Source organism: Pinus tabuliformis, chromosome 1_2 (genome assembly GCF_031772625.1).
Source record: "Pinus tabuliformis cultivar Carrire ecotype Pingquan chromosome 1_2, CPIR1, whole genome shotgun sequence".
NCBI classification, from domain to species: domain Eukaryota; kingdom Viridiplantae; phylum Streptophyta; class Pinopsida; order Pinales; family Pinaceae; genus Pinus; species Pinus tabuliformis.
In genome coordinates this window covers 470,565,498-470,592,556 of record NC_142298.1, presented here as the reverse complement: position 1 = coordinate 470,592,556, position 27,059 = coordinate 470,565,498, and the positions used below count along the sequence as shown (strand labels likewise).

General features: G+C 34.7%; 1 protein-coding gene across 5 annotated transcripts in view; it reads left to right on the top strand.

Moving 5' to 3' along the window:
• LOC149206392 (cysteine-rich receptor-like protein kinase 2) overlaps positions 1–25,915 on the top strand; it is a 217,372-nt gene extending 191,457 nt beyond the window's left edge. For all 5 annotated transcript variants that reach the window (XM_089393702.1, XM_089393705.1, XM_089393701.1 and 2 more), the window contains 5 exons: positions 24,396–24,538; positions 24,632–24,842; positions 24,959–25,193; positions 25,274–25,424; positions 25,513–25,915. In XM_089393702.1, coding sequence (XP_089249828.1) covers positions 24,396–24,538; positions 24,632–24,842; positions 24,959–25,193; positions 25,274–25,424; positions 25,513–25,899 — 1,127 coding nt within the window. In that variant the 3' untranslated portion in view covers positions 25,900–25,915. The remainder of the gene's footprint in view (positions 1–24,395; positions 24,539–24,631; positions 24,843–24,958; positions 25,194–25,273; positions 25,425–25,512) is intronic.
• The last annotated feature ends 1,144 nt before the right edge of the window (positions 25,916–27,059 follow it).

Below are 27,059 nucleotides of genomic sequence, written 5' to 3'. Positions count from 1 at the left end.
GGTCCCATCTGTTTCCTTTTCATTGTCTCTGATTCTGTAGTTCATATCACTTTTACTGTTTCTAGTGGGTCCCTTGCTTCCGCTGGCTACTACATCTTTGTAGGAGGGAGCCAAGCTCCCTCCCCTGCCACTCTCCATACGAATCGAACTCCACTTGCTGAGGAACCCTAGCCGCCGCGTTTCTTCCGCTCCCGGCCAAAAACTACAAATTTTCCTTTGTCATATGTTTCAAGGATCTAATTCTCTTGGATTCATACACTTTCACTTGACACATGAATTTATTATTATATAAATATCACTCATTTCCACACTTGAATAAGCATGGAGGAACAATACCACTTTTATAGATACTGAAAGGGTAGTGGAAGGAACCAAAAGGACCTCCTCTCCTAGATTATGGCTACCTCTGGACACCTACATGTAGGCCGAACCATAACGAGATCTCTAGCACTAGGGATATCTATAAAAAGGTTTGACCTTATACAAACATATAGAGTGTAAGGAGATCAATGCCATGCTTTGACACCAAGAATGAAAATAGGGACCAGGGGTCCTTACAATGGTATTAGCCCATAGTAATGAGCATGACAACGAATATTGATCCTATCAACTATATAAAGAGGTGAAGATCAAAGTGCTAAGTGTGCAAGTGAAAGGGTTTTTCGAAAACTTCAATCTGAAGTATATTTGCATTATGTTGAAGCCTTGAAAATTGTTGTTTCAACATGGGGGAAAACCACCCGGTCCGGACCTTGGCTGGCATCTCCTTTTTTGTTTGGTGTAGTGGCTCTGATTGGGGATAACAGGACCAGTTTCCCAATATAATTTATAATAGTGCTGATGTGGTGATATGTGATATTTTGGAGTAATGTTTAAGCTAAAAGTAATCTAATCTAAACTAATAATCACATGTATTTTATCCTAATTTAAAAACTATCTAATTATGACTATACCTAGGAATAATTTGAAGTATGCGATCTATAATAATGTCCAAACGCAATTGGTAATCAAGATCATTCAATTGCAATGAGAAATGAAATCATTTAACAATAATTGTTTCGTATAAAAAGTTAGCCGAAACTATTGTGAAATATATATCGCATAAGAAATTATTCATGTATTTAGCATAAAATATAGGCCATCATCATACAGAAGTGCAATAATGCTAACCAAGATTCAAACTTTCATACATAAGAAACTTGAAGAGAAATTATTGTTTGATACATAAGTAAAAAGAATTGTGAGATAAAAGTACCATTTCTAATACGTCCTACTCATGTGCTTCAGTAATATTGATCTACTTTCAATCCATCCAACACCATCTAAGAGTACAAAAGTGCAATTTCAATAGAAGACGCCAGATAAGATAAAAATAAATATTGTCCCATTAGTTTCACTAGAACTTCCTCAAATGGGACAAAAGTGCATGTTTTGAAGATTGTTTCTGATCAAATTTCTAGACCCCTCTCTAAATGCATGAGAGGGGTTTGAATACTAAAATATAAAACTAAAAATAGGTTATTACAAAAATAGTTGAGGAGGTTTAAACGACCTTCCTCAAATTATGCAAAATAAAAGAAAAATAGAAATGAGCATGGTGACTAACTGTTCTGCATTTGATCTTTTAGATCGCAAATGTCCGTCATGGGCTTGAGTTGTGTCGGTTGGCCGATTTTAGCTTTCAACTGCCTAGTGAACATGGTGTCGGTCAGTGCTGGCACCATTTTCTCCATAGAAGTGGTTAGGCATCGCAGGGTCATCCATTGGCTATGAGGTTTCACTAAATGTCGCCAATTTGCTTCTAGTTTAACCTAGTCGTTTCCCTAATTTCTTCTGCTTTTTCTTATATCTCCTGCCTCCACTGTAGTTCAAGCTGTTTCATATTAGGAAGAAAACCTGGAATGGACTCTGCCACAATGTTGGCACTATGAAAATTTTCATTAATATTTTCGATAACACTATTTGTTGCTTCTACTGCGTCTGTTGTTGCCTTTTTGCCTCTCTAACCCGAGAATCCCAGTTTGCAAATAAGATTTCTTTGTGTGACTCCTCTAACTAGGCAAGTTGGCTTTTCTCCCATCTTCTAAATTCTACCAGGTGATCAAGTCAGAGACCTTTTTCAATATTTCATCATATTCAAGTCTTATTTCCATGACTTGACTTGTCAATTTGTCACTTGTTTCACAATAATAATTCCATTGCAAAATCTTCTGGCATTACAATTCTTTTTGGTGCATCAAATGGGAGTTAAGGCTGAGCGCTTTAGTAATAAACTGATCAAATTTTGGATCATCTTTATGTATATCAGTTATTCCTTGTATTTGCGCTTCCTTCTCTGCTAAGCTGGCTTGCCGTTTTATTTGCATCTGCTCAAACTCTTGGTGAAGCTTAGCTAACTGTGTCTCTGCTTGCTGGTCAGATTTTTCTTGTTGTAGTTGTTGTTCAAGGGACATAATTTTATCTTCTTTTTCCATAAGAAACATTTATACCTCCGCTTCTTTGTCGATGGTCGTTGTAGCATAGGCAGCTGCAAACTATGAAAGTCTAGTAAGGTTGGTGGATGGGTCGATGGGAGAGTCTTTCTAGACAACATCCATTGGTTCATTATTAGGGGTAGTAATAGCTGTAGAATCCAACTTCCTTTTCTTCCTTTATCTTTTAACAACTTTTATGTGTTGTGGGCTATAAAACACATCTAGAGGGGGAGTCTTCTTAATTGTCAAAACAATTTCAGAGGTGGGAGTAACAGGGATGTGCTCTACCTCTTGAGTATTTAAAGTCTCCTTTGCTGTAATTTCTTGAGTTGTTTTCTATTGTGGAGTTTTCAACTCTGGCGTTTGTTCCTTTGTATGGAGCCCTTTATTAAAGTTGTCCCATTCTTGCTTTAAATCAATCACCAGGGGTTTTATTGGCTGGGTGGAGGTGGAATGGATTTTAGTGTGTTGGCTTGCTAAAGTTTGCTCAGCTTTCTTTTATGTAGATTGGGTTGTATCTTTTCCGACTCCCTACTTCTACTTTTCCCATTTTGTGATGACTTCTCTAACTCCATGGTAGATTTCCTTGGGATTTTTCTCCAGAATCAGTTTTAGAATTTTCTTTGGAATCTCCTTCTAGACTTACACTAGGAGTAGGCTCCCTTATTGGTTCAATCAATAATTGGTCCAATGGGACCTTTGTTAGGCTCCTTTCTATGTACTCGTAAAAGGTTTCAAGATCTTCACGATCAAAAATTAATTATGCCATATGCTTCACCTCCATGAAGGTTTTCTTCTACAAAAATATGTCATCAATGCATCTTCCTCATTACTAAATACTTTTATTTTTACCATGGTGGTAAAGTCATTGAAAGTGTTGAATGGGTCATATTGCCTTCCAAGGAATTTAGGTAATTGCAGAGATAACATAATATCTGCTTCCTTGAATGCATGCCCCAAGTTATGTAACGCAAATTCTCCACATTGTAAAGGGAATGTAGGCCAAATGGCATTTTTTGCTTCCTTTAATGTTTTTCTCATCCCTCCCTCACTAGCTGTTTGATAGGCTATCTCTCTAGCCATCAGTTTGTCCGGAACATAGTATGGGAGGACATGGGGGGAGGTAATGCTGCCAAATACCCTAATATACATAAATTTTTCCTCCCCAAACCATCTGGCCACTCAGAGGATATCTACCTCGGCTTCTTTGGAAAACCAGTGGGCATCTCGGTTATAAAGTCGTTTGTGGATAGGGAGCATAAATCCATGGCAAATTTTGTAAAAATGTGGTTGAAAGTGAGATTCCTACATGTTTTTATGAAATATGTGAATTGGAAGTGGATTTTGGCTAGTCCACTTCCATCCTGTGACAAGAAATTTCGAACCAAAACAAATTGCATCCATTACATAGGCACTCATAAAAAATGGAGGGTAAACCCTTGAAGCAACAATTCTTTTCCTTCTATACGCCATTATTGTTCTTGCTAAATTATCAGAAAAAATTTGTGCCCAATTCATTATAGTTTCGTTTATGGCTGCATCTATTAATGGCAGCCATTCTGGGGAGAATTTAGTACTATTGGGTTTGCCAAATAGTCTACATAGCATGGCCGCTACAAAACTATGAGGGGGACAAATAGACGCAGTAGAGTACATACCATTCTTGTCTTTCTTTATTTTTCCCTCATTATTTCATCAAGTACTGGTGCAGTCTGTTGGGTCCTTGTTCTCTTTGGCAAACTTCTGGATGAATTGTTTGTTGTAGATGACTTGTGGCTTTTGTAGGTGGTACATAAGCTACAGGTTGTCTAGCGTAAAAGATCCCATACATTTTTGGATTCTTGTCTTGAATTCTCTATATGAGATGTCAGATTCATTAATAACCCATTTAACCATGTTTGTATAAGGGATTATCTTTGGATGTGCAGTTATGCGATGCAAAAATAAGCATGCCGTCTCAAACATGGAGGCGTCTGAGGAATCACATCCCTCAACTGTAACCTTCATTTCCAGAATCCTTGGTTGCTCTTCTTCCAGTATATTATACATGGCTTCCCATGTAGAGGTTCCTCCCTCTCTACTGCATGTACTATCTGTAAATAGAGGAGTCATTTTTTACTTCTCAGAGACAATTTCCTTGCCTTTCTTCACCATTGCTCCCAACGATTTTCTTTGTAGATTTTCCCTAAAAGTGAAGAACAATAGCTATTAGATACACAAATATCACAATGAACATGAAATGAAATAATGCAGATAACTTGTGATAAAAGGAGTTTTATTCGAACGCACGTAAGAAGATATCATATCACGTTAAATGGATTTTCACACATAAATGCAGTTAACTCTTACTAAATGCCCACTAATGCTTCATTATCCCTTAGCTTTAATGCTCATAAATGTCTACATCGTAAGTCAGGAAGCAATTTTGCAATTTGCGAAGCAATATCGTAGATCGCAATATCGCATTGTGCCTTTTCGCTTTTCTTACCTTCCCTTACATTTTTGCAAGATGTGAGCTGCTCATTTATTGCTTCAAAACATAGCTACTCATCAGGCTTTTCCTATGTAAAGACCTTTTTTAATAAGTGGCAGGCCTAAACATTTGTTCATGATGTATTGAAGGAGTGGGTCCAGGTCTTGATCGCATTTCACAACATCAACCGATGGTAAGTTTGCAATGTTCTATTGAATACTAGAAATGTGATGTGATAAAGGTTATGACGCCATCACAATTTCACATTTCTCTTGTTTTGAGATAACCTTTTAAGGCAAGCTCTTCATAAATAGCGATATGCGATGCGAGACTTGGTTTTGAAGAGAAAAGCTTTAGGACCTAGTTTATGTCAAAAATATGATAGTTTCGAGGTATAAAGTGTAGAGTCCTCTTTTAATTGCTTTTCACTAGATTTGGTGGGTTAGCAAGGTTTTTGATGATGCTTAATCATGCGATATGCGGGAAGGCAAGCATTTAGTAGTTCTTTTGAAAAAAGGGGTTTGATTGATATCTTGCTTTATTCCAAAATTAAATAAGAAAAATGCCTAAATGCTAAGTTTATTTTTGGAGGGATTTTTTAAAGGGTCCCCATTTATTAATGTAATATTAACCACTACTATTAATAAATGTTGGGGGGGGGGGGGGGGGGGGGGTTGTTGAATAGCACAACACATTGTAAGGGCCATAATTGTCACATTGATCTGAAATAATTATGCATCAATGAATAAAATGATGGATCAGGATCATGAGACCTGAAATGAATTTCCATTGTATGATTTGATCATGGATTGAATATATCTAAGAGTTGATGCATGTTTTTATCTCTGATTATTTTTTGACGTTCTAAAGAGCTGCACAATTTTTGGTCAAAATTTATAGATTTATATGTTGGTTGGTTTCAGGAATGGTGTGTATACACATGGGTTCACTTCTACAAAGTAACATATATAAAGTAAGGGGTTTCTATTCATAAATGATTGATCAACTTGATCAATGTTTCTCTTCTCTGTTGTCTGTTAATGATGTCCTCATATTTGTTTGGGTTGAGTAATAATGTCTGAAGTAGATCTGATTGAATGATGAAGTTGAATTTGGTTATTGAAGCATGTTAAGATTACTTGTTGATTATGATTGAAGATCAAAGATAGTTCTATGATTGGTTCAAAGTGTTGTAGTAGATCTGAGTATGATTCAATGTTCTTTTTTAGAAATTGTTGTGGTCGAGTTTTTAGTTTTCAGTATATTAAGATCTGTACGTGGTTTTCTATCTAGAAAAGAGTGTATGCACGTGGGTTGCCTTAAGTGAAGTAGCATATACAATTCGGCAAATGAATTATTAGGGTTGCAGTTGATTATGTGTGTTGATGCAGTGTTATGAGTTTAGTCCTGTGTATTGGTTACAACGATATAACTATTACAATTGATTGGTTGAGTTTTGATTAAGTGTGAGTTGTTTGGGTTTCAGTGATTGGTTGATTCTGTAAGAGATTGATGATTATGTTACAGTGATGATTGAACATAAATTTTGATATTTGATCTAGTGTCAAAATTGATGAAACGTGGTCCATGGATGTTGCTAAGGGTTGGAGCCTTTAGTGAGGAAGTCGAAACTTCTTGCTAGCAGTAGTTGGTGATCAGATCAGAGGGTTGGATCTCCCTTCCAGTAGGAGCTGGAGAACAAGTGAAGGTTGTAGCCTTCAGTGGATGGGTGTGTGTGTACTTGTATGAGTCTACACCAATAAAAGAATGTAAGAAGTTTTTGATATTAATAAATTTTTGAAGACTGAGATGAAAAAAACGGTGGTTTTCTCCCACATTGGATTTCCACTTTAAATCGTGGTGTTCATTTTTTTTTAGTTATGTGTGATACTTTATTATGTTCTTACTGCACCTATTTATTGCTTATCAAATACTTGATAAATCTCTTACATTTTGGTTCAAAATTTAACAGATAAATAATTAGTTGTTTTACAAGTTTACTAAGAATACACTAGTTTCTTTTACAACAGTTGTGTATATACGCTAGTTGGGTTCAGTCAAGTCATGTATACATTTTAGAAAAGAAATTTTTGTAAAATACTAGTTCACCCTCCCCTCTTAGTATTTTTCATAACACCTCAAATATCTATCTTGTGAAGGGTGATTGAGTGTGGGATATGCATATCATTTTAGGTTACTTCATGAGTTAAGATTCAAAGTGAAATTTCCTCTCCCTCAAAGACTTATTATTCCCCATTTCCTCCTACAATCAATCATTGAAATGAGCCAGAAGGTGAGGGAAGGAAAGAATCAACACTTAGCCCACCATGGCCTCATAAAGTTAATTGTGATGGATGCATTGAGACACTTAAGGAACCCTGTCCTCTCGACTAATTTTGTGGACTTGAACAGGGAGATATTGATTTAAAGCAAAGCCATCACACTTGGAGAAATATCATCCTCTAGCACTAGAGGTAGGGGAGGAAAAATAGAAGAAGAAGAAATAGGCAGAAAAACAGAAGAAGGGGAAGAGAACAAAGGAAGAATAAGCAACATGAACAAAGGGAAAATAAGTAGAGTTTATAGAAGAAGAAGAAGTGAAACAAGTAGAAGAGAAAAGAAGCCCTAAGTAGACTTCTAAATCCCAAGTAAAAGAGAATAAAGGACATCAAACAAGTCTTTCTCTAGGGAATTCAGAGAAAGAAGTGGCTACCAGATTCGCCACATTGAGCACTCATGACAAGCCAAAAAGGAGGAAACTGAGGAAAGTTCCCCTATATTTAAAAACAAAGAAAATCACCAAGATCAGGCAGGGGAAACCACTACCTCCTTCAGAGGTCCCTGTCATTATTGAGGAGTAACCCAGTAAAAAAGTAGTAGTGGGTCCTAGTGAACGAAAAATTGAAGAGATTACCTCTCCTAAAGGAAAAATCAAACCACTTGTGACATATGAGAGAAGGCCCACCACGAGGGAAATGACCTTCAAGAAACTCAAGACACAAGCTTCCCTTGAGCAAGAAGAAAAAGATGAGCTACAAGAGAAATAGGTGCAGCTACAGGAGAAATAGAGAATGCTACAAGAGTAGAAAAAGAAGCTCCAGAAAGGAGATACCACCTTAAAAGAAGATGAAGAAGACCCCTAAGAGCTTTAAGAATCTAATCCACATCCAAACTTAGGGCCCTATTACAAATTTATTGAGGGAGGAAGGATCATACCTAAAATGCTTGTAGTCCAACTCCTCTATGGGTTGGAAATAGGGAGTGGAAGAATACATAGGTGGATGCCAATTGCCAAATCTAAGAATGTAGAAGATGTGGGCCTCATGGAGGAGAAATTCAATGAAATGGGCAAGGATCTGAGTGATTTGGGACTAAGAGAGTCAATTACAAGGGAGAAACTATAGACATAAAATGTAAGGTTAAGAGAGCAAGTACAAGAGAAAGATACACAACTTTCCACTAAGGAAAGTCTCTCTATGGAAGCCATACAATGCAAGAAGCCATCAAAATTCTATGCTCTTTTCCTCAAGGAATAGTGGATACAATTCCAAATTAATATAATAGCACAATATGGATCTTTTCCTTTTCAAGATGACAAGCAATTTATTGAGTTTTGTAAACAAGATAGTATGGAAGATAGGGAAAAGGTAGCTTAATTCCATATGCACAATTTCAATCTAACATATCTAAACACCTAGGACCCCAATTCAATATTGAGAGACATGTAATTAATGGCATTATAATATTGGTTGAATCATGAAGAGGCAATGGTTGAGGAAGTGAAAAAGGTAATAAAAAAGAAGAGAATGAACCCTTATATACCAGAGGAGAGCTAGTAAGCCCTAAAGTTGTCATCAACAATCATAACATTATTGCCTCCGATCTTGTTTTATCACCCGTAAACATAGTAACACAATAGCAAGCCATTATTCATTTTGAGGACACTTTTAGGATGTCAGGAATAGAGAGTCTACATGCTTGTTAAATAAGGTGGCTTGCCTTACCCCATAATCTACAAATCAGAGAGTATCACTTTCCTAAATGGCTAAAGAATGCCTTGGAAAGAACCCCATTGTACAAAGGAATCATGCAAAGAGTGAAAATCAAATGGATATGGCTCAAACTCAGTCTAACTTTACTTTTGGGCTTACAAGAAGAAGAGAACCAAGAAGAGGAACAAAAGGTATGGACAAAGATAGAGACAAATGCAGGATTTTATCCATAGGAGGGCACAACAACTGAGGTGCCTTAGGATGTTAGAGAGGCCACCAGTTCCATGAATGAGCTTCATGTGGATGACTAAGTTTCTCAGAGGATGAGAAACACCTTCAATAGGGGGGTGATGATGATTCCCATCAATAGGTATATCTTGAAGTTCATTATGCTATCTTCTAACCTTAAAACCATGCTTTTCTCACATTTATTCACATTTTTTGTTATAATATGCTTATTAATAAGAGTAAAAGGTGTTTGTCATAATATATGGCCTAATGTGATTAAATTCCAGGAAAATAAGCATTTTTGAGGCATTTATTATACAGGGGCTTAATGAAGACAATCAAGAGGGAATCTAGGGAGACTTGTCCACCTCCTTAGCTCTTTAACTTGGCTTTATATCACCAAATCCTCACTCACAAGATCAAATTCACTAACAACCGAGTAACTCTAAGTGCATGAGAAGCTCGAGGACAAGATACACAATTTTTTAGATCAAGGAGGAAATCACTTCTATTTTCAAGGGAGCTGCGATTAGCTACCCTTTTGTATAAACAAAAGAGTTGAAAGGCTAATTAGGATTCAAATTTTTTTATTCAGCCAGGATTAGCTATTAAGCCTAGGGCTTGACATTTTCATTGTTAACTTTCATACGGTGTATGAGTACTATTTTTTGATAATGAGAAGTTGGTTATTGAGTTGCATCTGTGCTAATGTTAGATGGTTGAAACCCTTTTGTTTGGGCCCCATCCAAAGGCTTTGGCCCCTCTTTTTCATTTCTGTCTTTTTCTTAGTTTAAATAATTTAATGTCTTTCTTTCGTTGGAATAGATACTAAGCTATAAAACCTTGTGATTGCAGGATTCCATGTCACCTCTCTTGTGGGAGAATGGTTGGAAATATTTACAGTTCTAGTCCCAAAACATTTTGTTTATGATTTCTTCAAAACAAATGGACGTTATTTTTCCTTTTTCATATTTATCTTATGCAACTTAAAAGTTAGTTCAATGATCAAAATAGTATTGTGGAATAGAATATATGTTATTCAAATTCAACTCATATTTTCCATCATAGTTTATATCACTGTGTTAATGGTCAATTGATGAATGCATGTGGCTAGTTGTAGGGTTGTGTTGATATCTAAAGGAGAGCATCTCTTTAATCTACACTTTGACTTCTCCATCTTCTTTTTCCACCCGTCAATCATGCTCCCAAAATTTTATTTCCATAGTAACTATGTTTAGACAATTAAGGACACCGTGGGCATTCATCTTGGTGCAAGATAGACCTCTGAGAGGTCCTAGGCTTAGATAGGAGGCTTCCCCGACCTTCCTTTAATGTCTCCTAACTTCATGCACCTATTCATTCCTTCAAGACACCATCTCCACCCTAAAAAGGCTCTCGGAACCCATCCTATAGCAATACATGACCTCTTGTAGAGGCACTTGTAGCACCACTTTCCTCCACCTATTGTGATCCCCACTTCAATCTTAACTTAGTAAGTATGAATAATGACTCTAAATTGTGATTTTATGATTAAGATAATCTCCTTGACCACTCCAAGCACTTCTTTTTCTCACTGCAAAACAAAGTAGAATTAGTGTTTTTTCATTCACAAGGATGATACAAGTTAGAATTCTAATTTTCAAGAAAATGTGAAGTAGATAAATGGTACATGAAAATAGGTTATTGATTTAATGAATTATGCAATATATAGTAGCTTTACTTCTGCAGGTAGATTATCCCTTTCTCTTTCATGTAATGTTAGTTAGCATCTACAAGTTGAACAAATGGCATTTTCATTTTCATAGTTAAGAATCAATTTTTCAATTGTGCTTTCACTATAGTTGAATTGGAGGAATGGTCTATGAACACCTTGATCTGATGTCATGACTAAGGCTGGCATGAGTGGAATCTAACCTACTCTGCATATAACACTATCACCTCTAAGTTTTCACAAACCTTGGGTTGATAATTTGAGTTTAGGAGTCCCTGGGAGTTGTAACACTCTTGGTGCAATACCAGGGATCACCATTTACTACAGACACATGGATAATTCTCTTGAAAGAAAAATCAAAATATCTTTAACATTTTAAAACATTCAAAGCTCAGGTTGAGAATGAGAAATATATAAATATCAAATGTTTAAGATCATACAAAGGTGGAGAATTCACTTCAAGAGAATTTGAAGAGTATTGTGAATAACATGGTATAAGGATGCAGTATTATGTGGCTATAACTCCACAACAAAATGGAGTAGTAGAAAGAAACAATAGAACAATTCAAGATATGGCTAGAGCCATGATGGATGAAGAATATGTACCCCACACGTTTTGGGGAGAAGAAACTCAAGCAACAATGTACTTAGAAAATAGAACATAACTTAGGCATAATAGTGATAAGACTCCCTATGAGTTATGGAAGGGGATACTTGCATCAATAAAACACTACAAAGTGCTTGGGAGGAACTACTTTATCAAAAGGAATGATAAAGAGCATAGAAAGTTTGATCCTCACAATGATGAGGGTATATTTCTTGGGTACTTATTTTGGAGGAAAGGGTACAAATGTTTCAACAAAATAGAAAAAGGGGTCAAATAATACATTGACATAGTAGTGGATGAAATGGTACCACAATCAAAGTCCTCCAGAGGAAACATGAACATAGAAGGAGAAGAAAGTTCAGCCACCAAATTCTCAAATCAAGCAAAAATAGAGGTAGATAATGAAGATGATGAAGTAAGTGCAACTCCAAGGCCCAAAATGCCTTGTATGTATGTGTAGACAAAACATCATGAGAGTAATCAAAGACTAGGTGTTCAAATAAGGAGGAGATTCCTTAGTAGCCCAAGTTGTGCAAGCTTTTCTCCACTACCGCAAATTGAGCCCAAGAATCTCAGTCAAGCAACTGAGGATAAGTCAAGGGTAAAGGAAATGAATGAAGAGATAGATAAAATTGAGAAGAATAACACTTGGGAGCTTGTTCCAAGACCCAAAGAGAAAAATTCCACAGGAACCAAATGGGTCTTCAAAAATAAGCCAAATGAACAAGGTAAAGTGATTAGGAAAAAGGCTCGATTATTCTGTAAAGGGTATGCCCAAATAAAGGGGATAGATTTTGAAGAAACCTTTGTACCTGTATCAAGATTGGAAGTTATCTTAATGTTTCTAGATTTTCCCATTCATAAGAACATCAAGGTGTATTAGATGGATGTGAAGTCAACTTTTCTCAATGGAGATATGGAAGAAGAAGTATACATTGAGCAACTAGAAGGGTTCATGCTCACAGAAAATGAAGGGTTTTTTTGCAAACTGAAAAAGGCCTTATATGGGCTCAAACAGGCCCCTAGAGCTTAGTATGCCAAATTGGATAAATACCTTTAGTAACAAGGCTTTAAGAGGGGCATTGTAGTTATAATATATATAAAGTCTAAAGATGACCACCTATTGATTTTGGTAGTGTATGTAGATGAAATAATATTTGGTAGTCATCTGGAGCAGTTGGCGCATCAATTTGGAAACTGTATGAGACAGAGTTTGAGATTCCCATGCTAGAAGAACTATCTTTTTTCTTAGGGATGAAAATTTCTCAATTAAAGGATGACATCTTAACCTCCCAATCTAAGTATTTGTCAGAAAAAATGAAGAAATTTGGATTGGAAGATTGCAAGATGGTTAAAACACCCATGGTTGAAGGATGCAAGTTATGCAAAGAAGTTGGGACACCTCTAGTAAATCAAACTGTCGACAGATCAGTGATAAGAAGCTTATTTTATCTCACAATGTCTAGACTAGACATGATGCAAGCAGCAAGTTTGTTGGCCAGATTTCGAGCCTACACCTGTGAAATTCATGTCATTGTTGTCAAAAGGAAATTCAAATACTTGCAAGGCACAACAAATGATGGGATGTGGTATGCTAGGAGAAAAGAGTTTAAATTGAATGCCTCTAATGATGTTGTTTGGGTAAGAAATATTGATGACATTGCATCAATTTTTTTAGGAGATTTCTTAGTATCTTGGATTAGCACGAAACAAGAATCCATCTCTCTATCAACTATTGAAGTAGAGTATATTGAAACTTCCACTTGTTGCTCACAAATTGTATAGATGAAGAAGACATTGAAAGACATTAAGGCATATTTGAATGATCCAATTCCAATCATGTGTGACAAGACTAATTCTATCATAATTTCTAAGAATCATGTCATGCACTCAAAGATCAAGAACATTCTGATCAAGTTTCATTTCTTGCGAGAACAAGTTGCTACTAATTTTTTTCAACTTGAATATGTTGCCACTAAAGAGAAGGTGGTGAAAATTTTCACTAAGCCACTGTTAATAGAACCCTTTTTCTATCTCTGGTAGAAGATAGGAGTTGTGACTCCTCCACCCAAATGACTCAATTAAAATGAGTATCGAGAACTACACGATTTGTGGGATCAATTGAAGAGTAGGTTAAAGTGTCTCAAGGGGAGATTTTGAGAGCATCCTTTTCCATCGATGTTAAAGGGGGGGGGGGGGGGGGGGGGAGTTTATTAATTCCAAGGTGAAGAAAAACAATAAAGAGAACCATGTATGGTTTCAGGGGGAGCTTGGTCTGTTGACATCGATTCCAAAGGGGGAGATTATTGGAAAGTTGGTTGTTTCTAAATGGATGGTCGAATTCATGTCAACCAGATTAGCTTTGAGGTTGGTGGAATCATATGTTGGCATAAGCTTAGGGTGATTCCCAAGGTTGTTGTAGTATTTTGTAGATAATCATCATAGTAGTAGGTTTAGTGCAGAAGCCAAAAAAGATAGCTATGATGGTTGGGAGTCCCAGGATTTGGGGTTGATTCTACCTCAGGAGTTCAGCTTAAAGGATCATAGAATTGGCATAGTTGGTTAGTGATTGGAAATATATTTCCAATAGTATGTGGAATTATGCAAATGGCCTCCTTGATTTAAACACAAATCCAGTCAAATATATGGACACCCAAAGTCAAAATGTGTAAAGATAAAAGAGTTGGAGGTCCTTTTGGCACATAGCTAAGTTTGGCATGATCATCAAACCCAATGGAAAACTTAACAAAGAATCCAAAGGAGGACGAAGCTAATGTGGCCAACAACACAATGGTGAGAGAATTTTTTATTGGATCAGGTAGAGCTCACTTGGTGGAGTTAAGATCAAAAGTATCAGTCTGACATAACATTCTGGCACACAAAAGGAATGAACTGGGAGATAGTCGTCAGGACATGGCAGCAGAGCATGGACCAATGAAAATGAGTGGGAGGTACCCGCTTCGATAGCTTACCCCCCTAAAGGCTAGCCTATAGGTGCATCCTATAGGGATAACAAAGAGGTAGTGTGAAGGAGAGTCAACCTGACAGGAAAAAAATGAAGGAAATTTTATAAAGGATATTGGAAAAAGAACAAGGCCTCGGGGATCCTTTCTCTCTCATCTATGACAAGGATAGGTGCCAACATGTTATTGGTTGTTAGGAGACTATGTAGGATGACATATGAATGACATGGCCCAATATGAGGTGGACACGTGGTAAGCAATTTTGGCATTTTCAGGTACCGAAAAGGCCCATATTTGAGTGACACATGGAACAACTCGTGGTCCACACGTGGAATAGGTGACATCAGTGTAAGTTCATCTCGATGGTCATAGCCTGAAAGAATTAAGGGAAGTGCACAAGGGATATGTTGGGTAAGAGCCATCAGGTTGAAGAGGCTCATATGAGTATTGACTAATCCTGGGATTGTTTCGATTGGTTCTCTGTAGCAACTGGAAGACTCTACTGATAGCTCATCCCAAATGTATGGATCTTGGTGGTGTTTAATGGTATGCAAAGAGGATGGTTTAGGTGGTAGGCAATGGGACCATGTGGTGTTGTGGCAGAACGACAACCAATCATGAAGGTTTTGAGAGGACTCCGTGGGATAGCTAATACCCCAAGGTCCAACACAACAATTTATAAAGAGGGACAAGTCTAAAAGCATTGAGTTTGGGAGCTCGGGCCTTAGTGCTAAGCATAGGTAATTTCACATAGAAATGAGACTGAGGGTGTGGAGAAAATAACAATAGGAATTCAGCCCGTAAAGGGTGTAGAGTAGCTTAGCACCTAAAGGCATATCTGACAATCATAAGCAGTGGTCCTTTAGCGGAAAATTGAACTAGTGCTATCGCGAGAGGGGCTTAAGGCCAAAACGGTTTTTGGAAACATTGTTTAAAAATATTAAAGTAACCAATGTTAGTTAATTTTGTAACGCAATTTTTCAAGGCCTTTGGGTCTATAGAAAAATGCTTAGGCACATGGATGAATGAGTTGGAAACTCAGTAAATGTGCATAGTGAGTTTGGTTCCATTGGTTTATGGTGATTACAAATAATTTCTAGCTCAAGAACAGAGAGGATCAAGAACTGAAAATTGAGTTTATAAGCTTGACTCAAACAAAATAAATCCACCTCTAATATTTCTTGCATGATAGGATGAATTGAATGAGAAAAATGGCCTAAGGATGAATATAAAGTTGACTAGAGTACAAAGAGGTAATGTTGAAGCACAATTTGAGCTTTATGGGCAATTAAGAAGAATGGAAAGCCTTGCTAGAGTACACAGTTTTGACAGTGAAATAATTATTTGCATGGTGAAATACTGAGGTGTCCATTCTCAATGTTTAATTTGGTTGCAGTGGCCATGTTTTGGACACAACAACAGAATGGAGAGGCATGCTGAGGTATGCTCTGAGGTAGTGTGGATGGAAGTAGAGAAAACATCGTTCCCTTATCAAAAAAGGAGAAAAACTCTGTATTATAACTGTGCAATGTGTAGAATGTAGCATTGATGTAAGTGGGAGTATGGAGAGTAGTCTGAAGAGAGTGAGGAGATACCTATCCATGTGTGTGAGCAGAAGGGAGCTGAGATCTGACTATTACTCAGAGAAACTGAGCGTCGAGAAAATAATTGTTTGAGAAGTGAATTGTTTAGAGAAAAGGTGGATTGCAGAGCATAAGGTAAAGCATTGTGTGTGGAGCCACTGATTAATTTCATATATTTATGCAATTGTATTGGCCTCTGTTCTCAATCTCAGAATTGTATGAAAAACATAACAATGGCTAGAGTAGGTAGTGGAATGCTTTCATAATAGGTTGCTTCCTCTTGGTAAGTGGTGGCTTGATATCTTTAGGGGGTTGGGAATCTTGTGAGTGGTTGTTCATAAAAAACTTGAGGTAAGTAAGTGGGTGCTTAATTTAAATCACAACAACAAATAGATTGGTGGTTTTCTCCCTTTAGGTTTCCATGAAAAATACCTTTGTCAATATGTGTGTTTTTATTAGTTGATGAATTGAGTGTTCATGTGAATGATATATCTATATATATATATATATATATATATATATATATATATATATATATATATATATATATATATATATATATATATAAATATATATATATATATGATAGTATGAATGCTCTCACAAGTAATTGGGAAAAGTGAAACGAAATTAAGAATTGAGCTTAAATCTTAAGAACCTCGCTATTACTGATTCACCCCCCTCTCGGAAATTCCTTCTTCCAACAATTTCTTCAACCACAACATTTTTCTAAATTTTTCCATCCTTTGAATCCACCTCCTCACTAATAGCTCTAGGATCATCATAAATAATAAACAAAGAGAAAATTCGATAGAACTCAAGCAGAGTATACCTTTCTAGTTTCCTTCTTTTCCAAATCAATCTCCTCAATATTATAAAACGTGGTTCTTCTTCTTTTTATTCATGTTCTTCTATATACTTTAATTCATCATCCTTCAATTCAAACTCTATCTTATGTGATTCTTTATCCATTGGTAGGAATTCTTCTTTGGTAGTACCTTTGATTTCTCTAAATACCACATCTAAAATATACACAACCTTCTTAATTAGCGGGTTCCAAAAAATAAAACCTTTCAAACCATCTTTATATCAAATAAATATACACTTTTCAACTTTCTTACCTAGCTTACTCATATTCTCCATTGGAATGTATACATAAGCATCATAACCAAACACCCTATGATGTTTAAGAGATGATTTCTTAGTATTCCATACCTCATGTAGAGTGTTATCATCCAACATTGGTGAGGTTGATCTATTTACTAAGTAACACATAGTATTTGTTGCCTCTACCCAGAATTCTTGTCCTAACTTGGCACCACTGAGCATGCTTCTTGTTCTATCCATTAGTATTTTGTTCATCCTTTCTACAACTCCATTCCACTAAGATGTGTATGGAGTATTCTTCTCCCTTTATATATTTAACTTCTTATGTAATTCTTAGAATTGATTCCTGCACAATTCTCCATGATTATCTATCCTTAACACCTCACTTTATTCTTTCTCTAATTTTCCACAAGAGCCTCAAAATAATTTGAATTTATCAAAACCTTCAAATTTCTTCCTAAGGAAATAAATCCACGTGTTACTTGAGAATTCATATACAAGTGAGACATAGTACACAATTTAATTAGTGATGGAATTGACACAGGTCCAAACACATCATTGCGCACCGACTGTAACATTCTCTCCACCCTTGTAGCACCAGAGGAGAATATTACTTGATGTTCATTGTTGTATTAACAAATTTTCATAGAAATCGAAATCCAAAGAGAAATTATACATACCTTCTACCATACCATTACTATGTTGTACTCAAAGGCCCCTCTCTTTAATATGCTCCAATATTTCATGCTACAACATAGTATTTCTCCAAAGAGTGTAGGGTGTTTTCCTTGATTAGCTCCACTCTCAGGGAAAATGAAATTTTGGCACCCACCACTAACAGTTCTTCTGAAATTCTTATACATAGTTCCAGTCTCAACTCCCCTTAACAATACCATTTCTCCTCAAACCATCTTGCAAGAATTATTTTTCAAACATTATTTTTACACCTACATTGCTCATATCACTTATATAAATCAAAATTTTTCCAATACTGGGATGTGAAAAACATTAGGGAGTGTTCTAATCCTTCAAAACATGAACTTAAACTTGACTTTACCTCATCCTATGAATGTGGCAATCAAGTCATCTACTAGGAAAACACCATTGCTATGATATCTTTCATACTTGCAAAACCACTCTCTATGAGGAGACATATGAGAGAATGCCCCCAAGTCAACCAACCATGCCTAATAATGTACATGTGTTCTTGAATAAGTTATATACACACCCCCTTCATTTTAATAAGTTTTTCCTTTTTTAAAATATGTGTCATAATAACCCTTCGTTTTTCAATAATTTTGGATCATCAATCTTGTATTTCCCTTATTATCCACTTCTCCAACATATCTTGTTGAATTTCCCTTGAGATTTAGATATTCCTCTAGATTTACATCTCCCACTTGAGGATTTATTTTCATTTCTATTCTATGAGCATCCTCTAATAAATGAGGCATCTATGTTATCACTTTTCATTTTTTTGTCTCATCTCCTTCAATAACAAGGATGAGACTATTCATGGAAACTTAACATAGTTTCATTACTACCTATGGGAAAAAACAAAATATCCAACATGTATGGTAAAGAAAACACCAAATTAATACACTTATCTTCATCTAAAATTTTAATATCAATAGATAATAGTTGACTTTCCACATTATGGAAGATGTTCAAATGCTTCATTACTGAGTCTCCATCCTTCATCCTCAAGTTATACATCATTTTTTATAGGAACTATTTTCTCACTAGGGATTTAGACTAATAAAAAGTTCTTGAATTGTTGCATAATTCCTTAGCTATATCTTCTCTTGAAACATTTAGTAATAGTGAATCTAAGAGACACAACCATATTGTGTTCCTTGAGTTTCAATACAACTTGGTTCAGTCTTTTGTTGGCATCTCTGTTGGTGTAGTACACAGATCCATAATGATCAACTGATCTTTGTCCACCAATAAATCTTCCATTTTAATATTTCATGGCTTAAAACGCTAGCCATTAAATTTCTCGATCTCTACATTTTAAGTTTTTACCATTTACTTTCACTATAAGAATCGATTTTATATATTTTCCACTATAAGAGGGTCTACCATAGGCCCAAGAAAATCCCCTTAGCCACAAAATCATCCCCTTGAAGCTAAAATTGCCTAGTACCAAATGCAAGCTCCAACTATATATAGTTAATCCCTACAAATAAATTCTTAATAAAGCATAAAAGAGGAAATGGAAAACACACACATTAACATGGAGATTTTACCCTATAGACCCAAACTAGGAAATACCAAAAGATGTTACTATGTATCTTCTTTACAGTACTACAATATAACATATATACATTTACCCTAGATTAGAATACAACTGTAGTTCCATAATTGTAATTAAAAAAACATGGGAAAAACCACCATGCACAACAAAACCACTAAAAGCAAAAAACCATGGGTCAAAAACTATCCAAAATTAATGCAAAAAAAAACCTAAATGGCGGGGGTGGGGGTTCTCCCTCCTATGACACCCTGTAATAGGGTGCTTCTCATTCACCTTATGAACCCCCTATTATACCGATGCAATATTTAGTGTGTGGGGTTATTTGTGCAAAGAATATAACGCATAGCCAACACTTCCTATTTGTCACTTGAAGAATAATTTACCCATTTACTTGCCACAATACCCAAATTTTATTCCCCCTAACATCAAGGGACTTTCGTTAATAATAAAACAATATTATGCATGGATTTGGCTTCTTTTAGCCCCCTTATCCCCTTCTCATTTCTGTCTTGTGGAGTTATATGCCCTTATGGTTTTAGTCCTCTTGTCAACCAGCAATTTATTTTTAATATTAATAACATCATGTATAATATTTACTATACACAATTTGTCCTTTGGGAATACCATTTGACTCACCAAACTATATGTCATAAAGGTGCAATTATATTACAAAATTAAGGGTGTTAAAATCCTCATGCTTTCTACTATCTCTATTGGCTCTCTTTTTTTTTTTTCATTAGACATTATCTCCTAATTTGTTAAATTGATGTTTTCACATTTATCTTGTTCATTACTATAAGTTCCATATGCATCTTCCATGTCTCGTCTTCAATGGCGCTCTTCAATGTTGACCTCTACTTGTTCAAAATATAACACTAAATCTACAAGAAGTTTGCATAGAAATAGTAAGATTACATACACTTCATTTCTATATCTATATCATTTATTTCAACTTATAGAAATTCTGGATATTATAATTTTTTGTGAATCAATGCTACAAGTCCTTCCTCTCAATTTCTGAATATTCCTAAAACACTTATCTAGATTCTATGCCTTCATGCACATTCTTCTATGATTCATGTCATGTCTTGTGAATCACTATCCAATCTAAGCTCATAGATAAACATTATGCCTTTCATAAATCACTACTTTTGCCTAATTTTTGCACGTTTATCACGAGTGAAATCAAGCTCAGACACTTGCTTCTACCACCTGTAGAAGAAAAGTTGGCAAGAATCACAATTCCTTTTATCAAAAGTAGATAATAGTCAATGTTGTGACTACAAAACAACTTCCAAATTGGTATATTTACTCTCCTACCAAATTTCGCATCAATTTGGAATTGTCAACATGGCCCTTTTTATACTTTCTCAACACTTGAAATTTGTAGCCAAAACTACAATTCAAGATAAAAAAATTGGGAAATATTCAGTAAGACAAATTTAACTCACTCTTTGAGGTGGTAAAATGTCAACTCGGATAACGTTTCTAGATTAGTAATTTAGGGTTTGTTTTCCTCCTTTGGAGATCCCAAAAATCCCCAAAAGATTTCATAAAATAGTGGATTCTGATCTATTTTTTCACCTCCATCCTAAACACTTCAGAATTTGGCCAAATCCTCCATTGTGTTTCTTCATTTCTACTCTTCTAATTAACTATCGAAATTTGATTGAGAATAGAGCATGTATCAAGGAATACCACCTTGTTATTCAAAAACAAAAAATATACAATTTCTATAATACTTAATATGAATTGTTAAATCATTGGCACTCTTATGTTCATCTTCATTGTGCACCTACCACTAAACTTTTAGCTAGATATGGCTAAATACGATCCTCTTATGGCCAAAACAAGAAACTGGATCCATTTTTTTTAAATATGTAACCATCTTGTTGGTATGGAAATACACATGGATATTGACATGGAATAGGGTTCCTACATGTCAAAATTTAATGTGGCAATTTCATCTTCCTTACCACTTGTGCTACCATGCCATTCTTGTATGGCCCATTTTTCTTGCCTCCACTTTATTTTTATTTCTTCTTAATAAATTATATTATTTAAGAAATTTATTACACACTCATGCTTCTTATTCTTTTTTCCACCATTTGGTCCACTCTTTTCTCATAGTTAAGATAGGGAGTCCCACTTCATCCTAACAACCTCCATGTCATACATGGTCATAATTTGATGTGATGGGCAGGGGTCCTATCTACAACATGAATCTACACATGTTCCTGATGTAGATCTCAGATTAATCACAAAGATATATTAGTGGTGCATAACATGCCCACTATTTAAGTTTTCTCTATGGTCCTATAATCATTTACCTATATCATATTGCCTATATGACACTCATCACCCTTATGACAATTATAGGAGCGTAAGACATGATTCAAAGAATGCCTTGCATGAGTTTGTAAACCACTTTTGATGGTATTGCCTCCTACCACTATGGACCCTGCCATGTAACTACCACTTACATGCCCATGATTCCACCTAGTTGTAATCTAATGCCTCCATGTCACCAATACAATTATGCACCAAGAGTATGGATCCATGTCATATTATTGATATTAAAAGAAAAAATGAATAATACATGAACACACACACACACACATGTAATGTTAATCACAACTGCCATAAATTCTCAAAATTAGCCTCTACAACTTGTCCATTCTTCACTAAATTCAACGACTTGGCCTCTCAATTCAATGTATCTATGCCAATTACCCTTATTATTTCATCTAGAAATAGGAATTTTCTCCCAATTTCAAACTTTCATTTCCAAATTTTATGAAAGACAATTCTATGACCATGAATTATAAAATTTTGGCTTCTACATGCTCTAATAGAAAACCATTTCGAGGATTTGAGTCATCATTCCATAATAATTGAATTTATAACTTTTTCCTGAAATGAACCTAGAGGAATTTTAGCAAATACTTAGTGTGCAACATTCAACTTCATTTCTCTAGAAGCTCTACTTATTCGCTAATATAGCCCTATTAATGTAACCATGTTTTTTATCACTTTGTTACATACCAAACCACTGATGTATGTTGTTGGGGTAGTTGCATAAATCAAATTCCTCCCATCTATTTTAAAATATTTCTTTAATGCCTTTTATAATTTTCCTAGTCATCTAACAAACATGATATCTACCTTTTAAGCAATGATAACATAAGTCCTATGAAATGACTTATGCATGCAACATAGGGAATGCAACCCATGTGTACACATTTAATTAATGCATGCTTATATATATATATATATATATATATATATATATATATATATATATATATATATATATATATATATATATATATATATATATAATGATTCCAATTTATATTATACAAAATATTAAATTAATAATATCACAAATTAAATTCAACATAATAATCAATTGATCATGACACTTATATTTATGAAAATAAACACAAATTGACTATAGATGTTGGGCGTTGTACCCAACTAGAGGATTTTTAGTGTTTAATCTCTCTACAAAATGTAACCCCTGAGATGGGGTTGTGAGTTCACATAGACTCAAATTTCTCTTATGGATAGCATAGTCATCTTACTCTACCCAATTCCTAGAATTTTCACTTTGTTCACTCTAACACAATCCTAACTCACTAGCACTTTATCCTTTTTACCCTACATAACCCAAAGAAGGGGATCTCCTTTACTACCACACAATCGATTGGGCTATCCCACTTCCTTCTTGGCTCCAACATAGATTGGACTAAAAATCTCATTACTAGGACTAATGAGATTCTCAAGTATGGTTAATTTCCTCATTGACATTATTTTTCCTTCCACATAAGTACATTTTCTCACATAACTCCCATAATAGGAATAACTAGCAATTTGTTATAATTATAACAACGTAGGATTTTCCCCAATTCTTCCCTAGAATTATGGGATATTTTTTTTGCATAAAAAAAAGTCATTGAATATGTATGCATATTCACAACTCTCCACGTCACCCCTAAGAATCTCACAAAACTCACTTGCAACTCATCCTAAAGATTGTTGGTCTGACATAGGCTGACATAAGGAATGAACTTTGAATTAAAATGAAATATCATAATTTGGTTTTGGCCCATTTAATCTCCCTTTATTTTCTTCCTTGAGGATTAAGAATCGCTAACGTTTGTGTTCTTCCTTGTCTATAATGGGTGATATATTTTTATTATTAATGTTTAATGTACAACATTTACATATTGCATTTGTTTCCCTTGGCCATTTATTGTGTAGGCAAATAGTCATTGCTAATCCAAGGATAAAAATCAAGGTGTTACATCTCCCATATCTAGTAAGGCTTGGAAGGATGGAGTATGTGATATGTTATGAAAATATACACAACCATTTATAATGTTTCACTCACCCACCACTCAATACACACCAAGTTGTAACTATTTAATAGTGTTAACATTAATGATAAAAGTAGAGATATCATAATGCTACTAATATAAAAAATTGCTAATGATCATAATTCTTATAGATGTTAAAACTATAATTGGTATAAGATAAAGTATTGAATGTTTTCACTGCCTTAATTTTTAACAGGGAGAATTTTAAGGATGAAAGTTTATCTTAAAGTTTATAAATCTTGGCAAACCTTACTAGTCCATAATATGTAAATTGTAAAATGTTTGGTAATAATATTTATATTTCTAATTATTCTATATTAGTTTATATAAAATTTTGGTGATTTTTAAGGTAAAATAATTTTGTACTACTAATCATAACTAGAAAAAATGGAAATTGGCAAATACTTTTTTTCAAAAGAACATGGAAAGTTAACCCACTTGCGAATATTAGCCCCTAAAATTTTCCTTGATTTCTAATTTTTTTATGTTTATTAGAAAATAAAACATGTAATAGAGAACAATGCATAGATTACATAAACTAAAACAATGTAGTATTCGATAACATGGTTATACTATACTTCTAAAATTATTAACATCTTATAATTTTGTTTGCAGGATGCTACAAACCATCAGGTCAACTTTCAACAGCAATATCCAAATCAAAACTAAATTACAAATTTGAAATTCTGCAAACTGCAACAAAAAATTTCGACCCTACAAACAAAATTGGTCAAGGTGGCTTTGGTTCAGTATATAAGGTGATTTCCATATCCATTTTATGAGATTGATTTTTTAAATACATTAATAATTTTACAACACCATTGAGCAAAAAATATTGGACATGTTGGCAGGGAGTTATGATAGATGGTAGACAAATCGCTGTGAAGAGATTATTTTCCAATAAAGAAGATAATGTGAGTGAGTTTTTCAATGAAGTGAATTTGATAAGTTGTGTTCAACATAAAAACCTAGTCAAACTTCTTGGATGTAGCGTGGATGGCCCAGAAAAACTCTTGGTCTATGAATACCTTCCCAACAAAAGCCTTGATCACTTTCTATTTGGTAATATTTCTTCCCTATAAGTTGATTTTCCTTACAATTAATCTTTAAATGTTAGGAATTACTAATTTTTTTAGTTATATTTTAGTTCTTTGAGATAGAATTACACTTTGCAACAGATGAAAACATGGGAAATGTACTAGATTGGCAAAGGAGGTTTGAAATTATATTAGGAACTGTCTGTGGGCTAGCTTATCTCCACCAAGGATCAGATATACGCATCATCCATCGAGACATAAAAGCTAGCAATATTCTACTAGACCACCATTTCAAACCTAAAATTGCAGATTTTGGGTTGGTTAGATACTTCTCAGAGGATCAAACTCATATTAGCACGGGAATTGTTGGAACCAGGTGAGAATAAATTTAATAAATATCATTAATAAAATGCTATTCATAGAAAATGTGGCTAATACTTATTTTTGTTTTCACAGAGGTTACATGGCCCCAGAATATCTCATTCATGGTCATTTGACAGAAAAAGTTGATGTTTATGCTTTTGGCGTGCTAGTCCTTGAGATTATTACTGGAAGAAGGAATAAACCCCCTATTCACACAAATGATATACCATCTCTCTTAACAATGGTAATGGCCTCAACATATTCATAATCCTCTTTTCTTCTTAAAACAAAATTGAAATGATATCCAAATTTATAAAATATGTTTGGTGCAGGTTTGGAATTGTCATCTATCAGGTACTGTCTTGGACATAATTGATCCCAACATCCAAGAAAACTACCAAGAGGAGGTACTAAAAGTTGTTCACATATCTCTTCTTTGCACACAAGCATCTGCAACACTACGTCCTTCCATGTCAGAAGTTATAACATTTCTCACTAGCAAAAACCAACATCTTTTAGAACCCAATCCGCCACCCTTTATAGATGTCTTTCATTTAAACCCAAACACTAATACTAATATGGCAGCAAACCATTCACAGCCAAATAATAACACAAATGTTTCATCTACATCACATAATTCAGTTTCAGACATCGCTTCTTCCTCTTCCACTCCAATGTCATTAAACACCATTTCAAAGGGCTCTTTTGGTCCGAGATGAAAACAAATAAAATGTTTCCAAGTGAGAAATTAGATAATCCTACATGGTTGGAGATTATTATATTTTCCAAATACCATGAACATATATTAATATTCTTTAGAGAAAGGATACAAATTAAATTTTATTGTATTGAAATTAGTTCAATGAAAACATATTGATTATTCCTGTAAAGGGAATGAATTGAAAATCAATTATGCATTTGACACGCAATATATATATATATATATCTAATATATTAAACTTATAATACACACAACGATGTTAAATTGGTACGAGCATTCTATGGATTTAATATACTATTGAAATGTTACATGCAATCTATGGATTTAGTACATTTAAGTGAAAAAATATTCATGCGGATTTAATTCAAAGTGTGTAGATCTAATTTTTGGAGAACATGATTATATAAATGAGTATGTTGTTTGTCTTCCTCTCTTGTACCTTTCAATTGCAAATCTAGTGGAAAATTTTATTTTCTTCGATAGTGTTAAGTATGTAATCCATTTTTAGAACTTAGCAGTAAAAATCCTACCACGAACTTGGTAGTCAACTCTGATCTAATCAATCAAGTATGGCTTATTTATTTAAATATAAGGCTTTAGTATTTGAACATAACTTACCTAGATAAGGTGACACTAATGTCTCATAGTCAAATGTTTGGTTTTGAAAATTTGTCTATTGTTTTTAAGTATGTCATCCACTTTTAGAATTTAGCAGAAAAAATCCTACCACGCACTTGGTAGTCAACTCTTGTCTAATCAATCAAGTATGGCTTATTTACCTAAATATAAGGCTTTAGTATATGAACATAACCTATCTAGATAATGTGACACTAATGTCCCACAGTCAAAAGTTTGGTTTTGAAAATGAAACAATTTATTTTGTATTAGCACACTCAGATGGGACTAACAACAATTTGTTTCTACATTAAACACCCCCATTCGTTGCGTTATTATGATCTGCCTAGTGGAGCTACATTAGTAAAAATAATCCAACATGTTTAACATATTTTACTAAGATTATAAATATATGTGTGCATTCTATCTTGAGATGGTGGTATATGGATGTGTATAGATCACTATGAAGCCAAATGGATTTGTAATAGATTTAAAATACAAAGGATGGCTCTTATACTTCAAGAATAACTAGTCGTATAACTA